The 13,120-nt window shown below is 48.6% G+C and overlaps 7 protein-coding genes across 8 annotated transcripts; 3 read left to right on the top strand and 4 right to left on the bottom strand.

Annotated features, from left to right (window-relative positions):
* Nucleotides 1-480: 480 nt before the first annotated feature.
* Nucleotides 481-1,116, top strand: FOIG_03726 (uncharacterized protein; the record flags this gene model as incomplete). Its single annotated transcript, XM_031201729.1, has 1 exon — nucleotides 481-1,116. One exon carries the CDS (start codon nucleotides 481-483, stop codon nucleotides 1,114-1,116), a length of 636 nt encoding a protein of 211 aa, XP_031069253.1.
* A 162-nt stretch (nucleotides 1,117-1,278) lies between these two features.
* Nucleotides 1,279-3,672, bottom strand: FOIG_03727 (uncharacterized protein). The gene has a single exon (XM_031201730.1). It carries the CDS (start codon nucleotides 3,482-3,484, stop codon nucleotides 1,361-1,363), a length of 2,124 nt encoding a protein of 707 aa, XP_031069254.1. The 5' UTR covers nucleotides 3,485-3,672; the 3' UTR covers nucleotides 1,279-1,360.
* An 85-nt stretch (nucleotides 3,673-3,757) lies between these two features.
* On the bottom strand, nucleotides 3,758-5,140 carry FOIG_03728 (uncharacterized protein). The gene has a single exon (XM_031201731.1). The coding sequence runs from the start codon at nucleotides 4,986-4,988 to the stop codon at nucleotides 4,179-4,181; it is 810 nt and encodes a 269-aa protein (XP_031069255.1). The 5' UTR covers nucleotides 4,989-5,140; the 3' UTR covers nucleotides 3,758-4,178.
* Nucleotides 5,141-5,215: 75 nt separating this feature from the next.
* On the top strand, nucleotides 5,216-7,060 carry FOIG_03729 (uncharacterized protein). The gene has a single exon (XM_031201732.1). The coding sequence runs from the start codon at nucleotides 5,514-5,516 to the stop codon at nucleotides 6,168-6,170; it is 657 nt and encodes a 218-aa protein (XP_031069256.1). The 5' UTR covers nucleotides 5,216-5,513; the 3' UTR covers nucleotides 6,171-7,060.
* Nucleotides 7,061-7,091: 31 nt separating this feature from the next.
* FOIG_03730 (uncharacterized protein) lies at nucleotides 7,092-9,433 on the top strand. The gene is made up of 2 exons (XM_031201733.1): nucleotides 7,092-7,804; nucleotides 7,857-9,433. Exons 1-2 carry the CDS (start codon nucleotides 7,503-7,505, stop codon nucleotides 9,232-9,234), a joined length of 1,680 nt encoding a protein of 559 aa, XP_031069257.1. The 5' UTR covers nucleotides 7,092-7,502; the 3' UTR covers nucleotides 9,235-9,433.
* On the bottom strand, nucleotides 9,311-10,136 carry FOIG_03731 (uncharacterized protein). 2 transcript variants are annotated; one of them, XM_031201735.1, is made up of 3 exons: nucleotides 10,019-10,136; nucleotides 9,736-9,963; nucleotides 9,311-9,688 (listed from the first exon to the last, which is right to left on the bottom strand). In XM_031201735.1, exons 2-3 carry the CDS (start codon nucleotides 9,931-9,933, stop codon nucleotides 9,395-9,397), a joined length of 492 nt encoding a protein of 163 aa, XP_031069259.1. In that variant the 5' UTR covers nucleotides 9,934-9,963; nucleotides 10,019-10,136; the 3' UTR covers nucleotides 9,311-9,394. The 2 variants fall into 2 exon arrangements, with proteins under 2 accessions (XP_031069259.1, XP_031069258.1); XM_031201734.1 differs by having other exon boundaries at nucleotides 9,736-10,136.
* Nucleotides 10,137-11,162: 1,026 nt separating this feature from the next.
* Nucleotides 11,163-12,997, bottom strand: FOIG_03732 (uncharacterized protein). Its single transcript, XM_031201736.1, has 2 exons — nucleotides 12,354-12,997; nucleotides 11,163-12,303 (listed from the first exon to the last, which is right to left on the bottom strand). Exons 1-2 carry the CDS (start codon nucleotides 12,935-12,937, stop codon nucleotides 11,271-11,273), a joined length of 1,617 nt encoding a protein of 538 aa, XP_031069260.1. The 5' UTR covers nucleotides 12,938-12,997; the 3' UTR covers nucleotides 11,163-11,270.
* Between the last annotated feature and the right edge of the window lie 123 nt (nucleotides 12,998-13,120).

The following is a 13,120-nucleotide window of genomic DNA, read 5'->3' on the forward strand; positions in this document are numbered from 1 at the left end:
CAGGAGGCACCGTTGGGGCTATCATTTTGTGGCCTCTTCTCTGTACAACAGTTAGGCTGCCCATGATAGAACTTCTCATATTACTCAAAACATCTCGAAATAGTTTTTCCAAGCCAAAAGTGTTCTCGATAAGCTTTGTTTGAAGGTAACTCTGCAGATAGTATATACTTGTTCGTCCGATTGTTGAGGGCAGGGCGATACCTCGTAGTTCTCAAGGAATAAGCTTTCCATATAGAAGTTACTCTACAACAAGAATTCTATTTGAACCAAAATAAATTGAAGTCTCTATAAAAAGGGACTCCTGCCTTCTTATATTGTCTTTCTCAAAGTCATCCCTTCTCACGCATTCACTTACTCTTAACACAATCTCGTCTTTAAAGACTCTCGCAATAATCCCACATTTCATCAGACTCTACACATCCTCCGAGTATTCTCAAACACTGAATTTCCACACAAACCCTCAGTCTTTGCATGTTCAATATGGTAAAGCTAGATGAATTAGCCCGATTCTATCGCACCCAGCTTTACATGGACATCGAACTCGGTCTTCACAACCTCCTCATTAAGAAGAGGGATGCCCTCTCTCCACCTCACTCATCGCCCGCCCAACACTACTACGCCGCCTTCAGTCGGCCTCCCAACTGTTGCTGGGACGAGGATAGCGATACATATACGGAGGAAGGGAATGACTGTGAAACCCCATATCCTATCCTCGGCAAGGACATGAAGTTCAAGACCTGCCAACGCGACCATCCCGACGGTGAGGGGTGTGCAGATAGGGTTTGTTTCATCCCTAACGCCAGCGCTAGAAAGTACATGCTGGACTTCATGGCAAAGCGGTCGTGGCAAACACCGTCTCTCAATAGACTGGAACCCGTGGCTTACTGCCTGGTGAGGAAGTACTGCAGCAACATCCCCTCAAAGGACATTGAGACTTTCTCGAGAATAGTGCGTATGCTATTCGAGGATCTCCGTTACCCAGATCCTCGGAATTGGGATCCTGAGGTTCACGGCGTTTTAAATTGGAAGGGGAAGCCCATTCAGACGTGCGTTGATGACTTCATGTCCGAGATCCATGGGGTTAAGTGGAGGAGGGATATGAGGGAGTACCTTTAGGAGCAGGCGAAGATATTGCTGATACACACTCTGTCTTCCCGGGGAATACAATATTTTGGACTTTCGGATATGTCTGGTATGTCTTTTGTTCGAAGGTAATTAAAGTTCTTTGTCGTTATCACTTGCACTATTAGTCACGGCGGATGGCTTACGGACAGGCAACGGCTGCTTCAATGGTGTAATAAGAGTTATGTCTATTGAGAGTTCTTCAATGATATACCTTTGACCTTCAATACCCAACGCCTTATAGTGAATGACCCTCGACCCTCAACACAGTCCTCAAATGGGTAAACGCCAACTTCTCTCCCTTATGACAAGCCAAAAGATTCGCCGTCTTGAGGACATTCTTAATCTGTCGGCCATTCAGCTCCAGACCAGCCAGAGCCTTGATCTCTCCCTCTGTAATCTCATGCGCAGAGTTGCCCTCAATCTTTGCATCTACACTAATAGCGCGGCTCAAGAACCCTCGCCAAACAGACTCTCGAGCGGTGTTGTCGAGGGGAGGGTACTCGAGCGACATGTGGATTCGGCTCTGGAAGGCTTGATCCATATCTTTGACGCGGTTGGTGGTGAGGAAGAGGATACCTTCGTAGTATTCGAGCATGCGAAGGAAGATTGAAACAATGCGGTTGCGTTCGATGTCATGTGCTGAGCGAGCCTCGAGGAAGACGTCGCACTCGTCGAGAAGGAGGACAGCGTTCCAATTGGCCACCATTTCGAGAATGCGTTGAAGGTTCTCCTCGATGTCATAAGCATCGCTGCCGAGATCGCCAGCGCTCATGATGTACAGGGGAACCTTCATCTCCTCAGCCACCGACTCAGCAGTCAGTGTCTTACCGATACCGGGGCCGCCAGACAAGAGCATGATGATACCCTTACCCTTTCCAGAGATGATATCATCAAAGACATTCTTGAACTTGACCTGGCTTTGAGCGAAAGCGAGAATAAGTTCCTTTTGATCGGAAGGAAGAACAAGCGAGTCGAAGGCCTTCTCGTTGAACTTGACCTCTGTTACATCATCAATGAAGAACTCCATCCATCGCTTGTTCTTCAGGGCATAGCCGCGGACCATGGGACTCGTCATGATGAGCTGCTCTTCGCTGAGAGGAGCGCGCTGGTCATCATCAAATTCAGGCTTCTTGACACCCGAGTCGCTGTAACAATCGCTGTAACAATCCTCGTCGTCGTCACCATTGCCAGCATCACTATCCCGATCACTGCTGGCGACAGGACCGTCACCAGTCAGATAGTTAAGCCAAACGGTATGGTCGGGGTTCTGCTTCTCCCAATTCGCTCCATCGATGACAATACGTGAGTTGACAGTCTCTTTACGAGACTTGGTCGCATTGACCCACCAGATGGCAGTGCCGCTGTATGCCTTGTAGTGATAGCCCGCAAGACTCTCAAACTTGCGTCCACGCTCGAGGAGCATATTGCGTGCTTGGTCATGATTTGGGTGGTACTCTAGAGGATAGCATGAGAGACTGGAGAAGGGAGCAGTGCCGGGGAAGTCGTTAATCTGCATGGTGATGTCGCACCATCCCATACTTCTTCCGTCCCAATCAATGCCCTTGCAGTTCATCATGTAGGCAAGGCCGCCGCACTGTGTTTTTGCAAGGTATCCAGAGTCGAAGCGAACAGCAACGGGTCTTCCCTTAACAGAACCCCAAACTGTGCAACCAGGAGGGAAGAGAGTCCAAACATGCTCAAAGGCAACAGCGCGGTTCTTGAAGTAATCCTCCCGAAGCTGAATAATCTCTCCCAGCTCGTCCCTCATGATCTTATGCAACAGCGAAACATGCTCACGGGTGAATTGATCATAGTTCGGATCATCCTTTGCAGCAGTGAATTGACCCCATCGATGGACAAAACACTCAAAGGGAGCATGAAACTTGAGGCGTGAAACATCAGTGACGATACCGGGATAATCCTCAAAGACCTTTCCGAGAACGCGCTTGAGGTAGGGAGATTGAATGACGAGGGAGTCAATGTCGAGAGGCTTGTTGGAGTCAGCCTCCTTGGGCTTTCGCTTGCGGATGATGACGGCGTATTTTTGTGTCTCTTCATTCTCTGCTGCTTCCTCAAGATCATCGGGGTACTTGTCTGTCCATGATCGGTCTCCGTTCTTATCGAACTTTGCGTATAGATCTTTGCTTTCTGTGAGGAGACCGACCATGACCTTCTCCTTCTTCTCTTCGTCTTCTTTTGGTGTTTCTTCTGTCTTTGAGTCTTCTGTCTTTGAGTCTGCTGTCTTTTGTTCTGTCTTGGTCTCTGTGGTCTCCTCCTTGGGCTCCGTGTCTGCAGGTGTCAAGATAACGGTAGACTCGTCACCGCTGCTCTTGGTCGAGTCCATAGTGTCAGTAGTCATGATGTAAGTATTAGTGTTGATAGGATATTATGTGAGGGAGGAATGGCGGTTGTAGTAAAGATTGGAGAATTGGAAATGAAGAAGTGTGAAGAAATTTTATGATGATACTTTTACTTCAGCTTGTATGTTCCTCTTTATACAACACCGATTCGCCCTCAGGTAAGGCCTCCATCTGTAGGCACGACGGCATATTACTCACACGGCATCACCTAGACCCGCAAAAAGGAATGCCAAGTCAAGCTGTGAATAGCTACGCCAGCGAAAATCAATAGTAAACAGCGGGTAAAAATCCTCTCATAATCATCTGATAGGCTGAATTATGTCGTCGGCGACCATTTGCAGCAATTGCTGACCGTGCTGATCGCAGCACAGCCCGTCAATGGATCTAGATCCAGGCACCGGCCCATAAGGCTTAGGCTGCCTGTAGGCATCCAACACCGCCCCAAACTGTAAAAACCATTGTAAGTGGTATAGTTGGGTTTCGTCGAACCAAAGTTCCATCTGAAGGAAACTGAGCCTGGGATTGAATGGCCAAAAGAATCATCAGAGATGTTGTTTGAGATTGATCCAAGATCTGCAAAGAGACGAATGTTGAGCGACGTGAACCTCACATCATCACAGGCAACAAAGCTACACCAACGAATAATCAGGAATATCGTCAAAAAGACTTTTCTGTACAACCGTGAATGTGTAACTACAAATTTCCACCGTTAAGGATGCTCTCAGCAGCCTCTTTGATAGCAGCCTGCGCCAATAGAAACAGACTTGGCCCAACACTAATCCTCGCAACGCCAAGCTCACCCAATTCCTTAGTTGACAGCGCATCCTTGGTTCTATGCGCCAGCTTGACCGCAACCCGTCCATCAAGCTCTTTCACCAAGGTCTCAACCCATGCATTTCGTAGTCCCCGTCCTGATCCACCCCAGTAAAACACGGTTGTCGCACCGGCTTCAAGGTACGCTTTTCCACGTTTGATAGCTTCTTTCATCGCCTCAGCTTCTGAGAGGCCTGTGTCGACATGGAAGGTGTCGCATCGTGCATTAATGACAAAATCGGGACAACCGGCGTCAGAGGCAGCTTTGAGAGCCGTCTTAAGACGTTGAACTTGTTCGTCGATAGGATAGAATTCGCCAGTTTCAGAGCTCACATCCTCGATGTTGGCGCCAACAACACCAAGCTCAACGGCTCGCTTGACAGTAGACTCAATCTGAGACCCATATCCATCCTGCAAATCGGCAGACAACGGAATGCCAGCCGCTTTGGCGAGCGGTGCAACCTTGCTAATCGCTTCCATATTCTGCTCTAGGGTGAGCTCCTCATCCTGGATACCGTATGTCGCTGCAACAGCCCAAGACGCCGTCGCTAGAGCCTTGACTGGCTTAGAAGTCCCATTGTTGAGGGACGTAACAGTTTGGAACGAAGCAACGTCCCAGATATTCGGGAAGACAACTGGTGATGAAGGCTTGTGGAGAGCCTTGAGCTGTGTGGCGAGGTCGTTGGACATGGTCGGCCAATGTTGATGATGTATATGATGTTGGTAGTTCTTTGTTTATATCTCAATTACAATATTTCTCACGACCTTTATAAGCCAAGACAGAGGAGTCATACTACATGCCAATACTTTAGTGTTGCTTTTGATGTAAAGGGCGCGGGGGACGGGGTAATTCGGCATAAGACGGGTTAGGTGAGTTATACCGACCGCGTCAACGAGGCTTTTCAACACCAATTATTGCATTTTGTGGCATCGTTTTATGATCCTCACCAGATTCAAGAATCTTCATACACTCCAACATGGCCACTTTCCCTTCACATTGCGCAGTTGATCTTCAAGTTCTCCCGTGAAGCTGGACAAGGGTACCTCGCTAGACTTTCCGCTTGGGATTCGCTTGTGGGGATGTCCTATTGCGATTCAATGCTAGAGGACGGCTCAGCAGTGTTACAATATTTATGAATCGTGCCACCGCTTTGTCACTGAATCATCTTCAGTGTTCCCTCACACTCAGTGAATCGCTTGCTATACTATCGCAGAATGCCTCTCCAGCTGCGCCCTGCTGTCCCAGAGGACATCCCTGAGATGTGCCAGGTCTATTACTCAGCCTTTGGTGACACCTCTATCGGAAGCCGTATCTTCACGTCCGACATTGAAGCCTCAAATCGCTTCTTTCAGAAGACCTTCACGGATGATATGGCAGACCCTCTGTGTGAATTACTCGTCGTCACGCACAAATCATCCCCAGACTCAAAAGACGAAAAGGTAGTCTCGCTAGCGAAATGGACCCTGCCTGGTGCCCCAATTCAAGATCCTCCACCAGCCGAGGCATGGCCAGCAAATGGTGATCTCGCCGTCGAGTTCTTTGGCGCTATGACACGAGGCCATCGCAAGTTCATGGGCGATAGGCCTCATTATTACCTTGAAGTCATCTGCACGCACGAGACCTGGCAACGCAAAGGCGCGGGCACTTTACTTCTCCGCTGGGGCATTGAGCGTGCAGACACAGATGGTCTCCCATGCTTTCTTGAGGCTACACCCAAGGGAAAGCTGGTGTACGAGAAGCTCGGATTCAAGGTAAAAGCTGAGGAGGAGTTTAAGTGGTCGTTCGGAACGTTTGTGGAGACGTACATGGAGCGTGATGCAAAGATCGAGAAACGGACAATGACGCGGCCGAAATCCAAGGAATTCGCGTAGATCTTTGTGTCACTGAATGGAGATTTGCGCGGGTTACAAACACTGGGCTGCTTTTCTGTCTCGCGCAGGTGGGCTCCTTGCATCTTCAACTCTAACTACGAAATGATACACAATGTGCACCTGCGAATGGATACATTATGCCTGCGGGCACGAAGAAAAAGCCCGATATATCGACTGCAAGACGAGAAAAGAAATCGCCAACAGCTCAGAGTGCTCGTGCGGGAGTGTTGACTTTACCGTTATTCGATCGCTAAGACCCTGCGGAGAGGCCGGATGTGCATATAAAGAGTGCATGATGAGAGGATGGATGTGTTGCAGATGTGGAAAGGGACCTAATGAGGGTCATGTTTGCAAGCGGGATGTTAAGCCATGGCGATGGGATTACTTTGAGTGTGGGCATGATTTCTGTAAGGACTGCAGACCATGGAGAGGAGAACGACAAAATGGACATCATGGAGGGCATTCCCGAAGGGGATCCAAGGAGATGATTCGAAAGGGACTTCATGTTATCACCGGAAGAACAGAGAGGGTTTGACGATGTTACGACGTTTACGGTCCATGAGGGTAAGCTCTAGAGCAGAATCTGCATATTGAGTTTGCAAATGATACCATCGAAGCTATCACGGACGTTTAAACTCGGCCGAGAGACCGATGGACCTGACGATCATCCCCGTAATGGCTGCAAGAAAACCCACGAGAATTCTCGAACAAAAGTGCCAAGAATTACGGAATCTCCGGACTTTTTCTGCCTCGGCCTGGGACTATGACATCTTATCATGACGTCGACCCTCTCCCAACTTTTTTTTTTAGTTACAAAAATTCTTGAAGATCTTGGTAACTGTGCACAAGACACTTGCAGCCAATTCGGTCACCAAATGGGAATAGATCAATGCTTCCAAGCCTTTGCAGGTTTTTTTGTCGCGTGACTTGCCCCTTGTTTTATGATGCTGACGATGATGCTGTGAAACCTTTTTTTACTCCTTTTTAATTATTTATGTTGTTTGCCTTCCCCCTTTTTTTCTTGTCGAAATTGCTGGCTCTTTCAGCGAATAGTTTGTTCATTTTCTTGCATGTGAAAGAAGTACTGTACCCTTGTCATAGCGTCCCGTCCGTGTAAACGTCACCAAAGAGATACAGCCACAATTAGATTATTTGCATTGTACGAGCAATCCAATCGCCGACGGAGTTTCGCTGTCTTTTCTCTTCCTAAGCACAAAATTTCCATCACTATTGAACCTACATAACGATTATTATTTCTTCATTCTCTTCATCCTTGATTGATACAGAACACGCGACACTTCATTTCTGCGCGCCGTCGCATCAACCTTCACCATGAACGCCTCCAAAATGTCCTACCTCTCGCGCTTAAGCCCCATTCCCTCATTCCCTGAGTACACAGGGCCCTACAAGGTCGGCACCGTCGATGTCGAGATTCCTATCTCTGAACTTGAAGCGCCCAGCGCTGCCCCCGAGGGCGTCGATAAGATTCATACCGTCCAGTATCGCATGTTCTACCCAGCTGTTCCCGAATCGCACGAGAAGCACATCAGCTGGTTGCCCAATCCTCAGCGACAGCATCTCGTTGCATACACAAAGTTTCTTGGTATTGGGCCTATGTTGGCAGAGTTCCTTTCGTGAGTGCGCCGAATTTGCATCGTTCCCAAGACTTGCGCTGACAATCTGCAGATTCCTGCCCCGACATCTTCACTATACTACGATCCCAGCCCACAAGAATGCGAAACTCCTCGAATCGTCGACCGAGAACAAGCGATGGCCAACCATGATCTTTTCCCACGGCCTGGGAGGATGCCGAAACTCCTACTCTTACATCGCAGGCTCCCTTGCCTCTCACGGTATCGTCGTCATCTGCCCTGAGCATCGCGATGGCAGCGCCGTCGCAAGCTTCATTCGAGTTCCCGAGAAGCAAAACGGAACCATTACCTCCAACGGCCGAATTCATGTTCCCTACGAGAAAATCTCACACGATGTCAGCCCCGCAGTCTACCAAGCCCGCGAAGCCCAACTCCGAATTCGATGCTGGGAGCTCGGTATGATCCATCAAGCCATGCTCGCCGTTGACAATGGCACACAATTGACCAACCTGAACCGCTCGACCCCTAGCCTCGATCAATTCATCGGCCGATGCAATATCCACGAGCCTGGCAGCATCATCTTCGCTGGCCACAGCTTTGGAGCAGCTACTATGACACAATTCCTCAAGAGCACATACTACGCCGATGTTCCAGAAGTTGCTGCCATGGAGAAGCCCATCTTTGTCCCTGCTGAGGGCAGTGATATTCGAAAGCAGGTCACTGAGAAGACACTCGTCATGTTGCTCGACATGTGGTGCATGCCCTTGATGGCTCCCAACTCGGCACCCCTGTTCAATCTGCCGCTACCTGCATATGCCGACAAGGCCAGCGCCCCTGGTGGAAAGGCTATTCTGGCAGTCGAATCGGAGCACTTCTTCAAGTGGACCGACCATCTTCATATGAAGGCGCGTGTTCTAAGCCCAGATCCTACCGTCAAGGTTGTTACAACCCAGCTTTTCGAACGACCCAGTGGCTACAAGATGTCAGAACCAAACTTCTTCTACGTCGTCAACTCTGCGCATCTCAACCAGTCCGACTTTGGAATCTTGTTCCCATGGTTGACGCAGAAGATCTTCAAGGCTGAACAGCCCGAGCGAGCGCTTCGTCTTAACCTCCGCGCCCAGCTCCAGATGCTTCGCGAGAACAACGTCCCCGTCGGTCGTACATTCGCTGGAGACCTCGTTGACGGTACTTCGTTCGATAAGCTCGACAAGTTCAACGAAGCCAACGGCGATCCCTGCAAAGACGGCATCAACAATGATCAAGCCATCTTTGACAAGAGCGGCAACAACCCTGTCGAGTTCTGGCGATGGATCGACATCATTGGTCTTGGAGACGCCGGGGGCAAGAAGACGACCGAGAAGAAGGTCGAGGAGGGCGAGGAGGAGATGAAGGGCGAACTTGACCCCAGTGAGGAGTTGCCCGGAGCACCCCCTTCTATGACCGGAGCTGTCAGTGCTGCTGCAGCGTGAAAGGACGAACAAAATGATTATGAAAGCGATTTGATCTTTGGATGGGATTACTTGGAGATACCTCTTTTGGCGCAAGGTTGGGAAAGGCATATTGGTTTTGTAAGGATATTGGATACGAATACCAGCTAGACTTTTTTGTAAAGTACGAATACATGTTGATTCATTCTTGACTTGCGTATCCCATCTCAATGACCAAAGTTGACCCATCATTCTGCCATATTCCTCCAACGCCACCAAACACACACTTTGTCGATACGGGATTCCACATTCGTCCTGTTAGTTCATCGCTTTTGATAGTAAGATTTCCTGTGGGCGCGCACGCAACAGTTCTGCATGTTCCTTCTGTTGCGGATAGGCATTGGTCAAATGGGATGTAGATGTACTGTTCTGCATCGGCGAGGTTCGACCATGCGGCTATGGCGACTGGGCAGGCGAGTCGATCGGGACCAGGTTCCTGGTTATCGTTAGTGATGCCCGAATGTCTGACATTGGAGGTCTTGCCGTGGTGCAGGCGAGTGTCTCGGGTGTGTCGTCAGATGGAGGTTTGAGATATTGAAGCGGATCGAGGCCTGTTTTGTTGAGGAAGGAGGACCATGGGAATTGATCTATGATAGGTGATGATCCATCGTGGCGTCTCTGCAGAATTTCTTTTGCATGCGATAAGGAGGCCAATAAGATAATGACTGTCTTGATGAACATTGTGAATAGTGCCGTTTGCAGATGATGATGCTGTGTCTCAGGGTGATGTCAGCAAGAGATATAAGTCACGTTGGCCGTTCCTTACTGAAAACTCAACGTTTCAATATCAATACATTCGATGGACTGTCTGAAAGGTCGTGACTGCAGCTTCTAGGATGCCTCAAACCGAGGCTTATCACTCTGATCGAGATTCATGCTTCTTATACTTCCACACAGATACAGTTCTTCTGTCATTACTTGGCTAGATATTGGTAACTGTGGAAACACTGCTTCTTCGCTTATCTTTCGCCAGATGAAGCATGGCAGACGTCGTACGTGAGGTCTTGATCGGCTTGGTTCCGGATGCGGAGGTGGAACGGGCGGGCCGCAGGTTTGTGTTCTCGATCCGGTGAATGATCCTGAAGACACGAGGATATAAACGGGACTTTGAAAGACCAAATACAGGCTCTAGTCCAGACTCATCTTCAGACAAAGCATCACTTAGCTCTGGCAGTTTGTTGAGCAGAACATACGCGAAACGAGGCTACCCGAGACAATGAGGCATCCTACTTACATTAAAAGTACCTTGGCTTAAATTGTTAGCTTACCACTAACAGTCCTTCTTCTGTGTAATCGAGCCATGTATTTCACTGTCCCTATCGCTTCATCGGCGCCCAGTAGCCTATCTCTGCGTAGCTGCACCAATTGAGGTCATAGAAGTGAGACACCACACCCAAATTAATGTGGAGTGGCCTGTGTAACCAGCACATACGCCGGGCCGATAATGATGCTTAATGGGAGGAAAGCCACCACAGATTTAGTAGGCCCTCCAATCTACGCTTGTTCTCGCTTTTAAAGGGCTAAGAGATCAGGCAAACTCGTGCTGCTTGGCAGTGACTACATTTAGTCTGCTGAATGGTACGCTCGAACAAGGAGATCCACGACTCTTACAGGGTGTGGCAGACGTGGACCAGGACCAAGAATCAGTGAAGATTTTGATTGCCAGTCATGCGAAGTCGCAGTATCCTATCACTGTCGTGAGCATGAGTGAGGATCCGGAGGAGAGGCATATAAATGCTTTGGTTGCTGCTTACAAAGAGTTGGAATTAGACGACGCTGTTCCAGCTCAACGCAGTTGAAAATGGGGGTCAGTTTTGGACATATAACTAGGTCACAACGCCGACTAGGAAGTCAAATGTTAACCTGAACATGTCTGGTCTCTTACCATGTGACTGACCGATATTTAACCCTTAGGAATCTTTATAAACATATAGAGAACCAAATAAATCGGGGAAATGCTTTGATCGAAAATCAATCAACTATCAAATTCTACAGAGTTTGATCCACCAATAATGATATTACGCCTTTGTCTGGCCCTTCTCCCAAATTCCCTTGAACATTAAGCATCTTGGCTCAATGATATTTGCGTCTACAACTTTCATACCCTTCTTTGGTTTGTTGCCAGACTCAGGTCTCACCCCGTCTCCAAATACACCGATCTTAGAAACTTGCGCCCATCCAGGTCCATTAGTGGGATCTCTGATGAACTTACCCCAAGCCTTCTGCATCTCTCTACTCAACTTCTCTTGAAAGTCTGTAGCACCTTTCTCGGGAAATGTCCCAAAGAGAGTTGGAATCTCAGCGGAGTGGTATGCTCCACTGCCCATGAAGATCTCAGTATTGCCAAAGCTGGCATTGTAGATATATCGCCAAGTCTTGATACCAGTCTCCGCAAAGTCCTCCGCGACATACCGAATGGGACACTGCATGCCAATCTCTGTGGCCATCCTAGTGACCTGATCAAATTCGTTGTTGATGCCGGGAGATCCAATAGGGTAGAAGAACTTGAGTACCGAGACTTGAAAGTCACTTATCCCAGGGGCCAAGGTTTTCAGAGCATTCTTTACGGTGATGTTCATGAAGTCGGGGATTCTTGCCTCATCTGCTGTTGTGCCTAACATGACAGGAACTCGAGCCATGAGCTTTGGATTATCCTTGGACTCGAGTCGGATGTCGCGGGGATAGTTTGATAGAGTGACCCCGTCATCGCTGAGAGGTGCAAAATCGAGCATGCCCCTTTCGATAATATCCTTGAGCTTGGCGGCGGGGACCTCGCGCATGCACTTGAGGACTTTATCAAAGTCGCCTTTGTCACAACCAGCTAGCTTGGTTGCATTCTTCCAAGAGCCAGTGGGTGTGACGTTTGTTGAGGCAGAACCAGACTGAAGAATAGCTGCACGGAAAGGGAGAGGATCTGGTGGAGCCGTGATAAGGTCATCGACACTTCCTGCGCCGGCACTTTCACCAAAGATGGTGACTTTCTTGGGATCTCCTCCAAAGGCAGCGATATTGTCTTGGACCCAGGTAAGGGCTAGTCGTTGGTCAAGGAAGCTGTGATACGTCAGTATAAAAGTACAGTTGAAATGCTTCATCTTGCTCACCCAAGATTCCACTGTCCCTTAGGCAAATCGTAGGTTTCAGGAAATCCAAAGATATTGGTCCTGTAATTGACAGTAACGACAACAAGGTCTTCATAGCCTGCCATCTTGGATCCTTCATAATAAGGCAAAGATCCAGACCCATGACTGAAACTTCCTCCATGAATCCAGAACGCAACAGGCTTTGAACCGGCCTTTGCACCTGCAGGAGCATAAATGTTCAAGTTCAAGCAGTCTTCACTAGTCCCTGCTGGCGGTCCAGGTGTAGCAAAAATCTCAATCGTTCGATTCCGTCGTTCTTCGGGATAGTTAAACTTCATAAAACAAGCGGGCTTGTAAACGGTGGCATTGTGGGGAGTATCCCATGATTTGGCTGGTGTTGGGGGACTGAAGCGGATAGGCTTTTCAGCGAAGGGGATTCCGAGAAATTGATTGACCTTGGTCTTGGAGTTAGGAATTGATGTTGAAGTTCCTATTATGATGCCGTTGTCTATGGTAGCGGTTGGGTTACTGGGGGTTTTAGATTGCGGAAGTGCGAGCGTTGCTCCCGCACAAAGAGCGGCTGTAAGAAATTTGCAGGAAACCATGATATTTACTGATGATATTGTAACATAATCGAGATTCAGGGAGAGTCAGAGCTATTTATACAGTAGCCACCTCATCTTTGACCATGTCATCGCTATGTTAAGAAGCCAAGACGTAGTGGACAAGCTTAATTCCGCTGTCAAGATCAGCAAGCATTAAACGTCTCAGCTCCGCCTGTTCTCAGT

This window comes from Fusarium odoratissimum (genome assembly GCF_000260195.1).
Source record: "Fusarium odoratissimum NRRL 54006 unplaced genomic scaffold supercont1.4, whole genome shotgun sequence".
NCBI lineage: Eukaryota > Fungi > Ascomycota > Sordariomycetes > Hypocreales > Nectriaceae > Fusarium > Fusarium odoratissimum.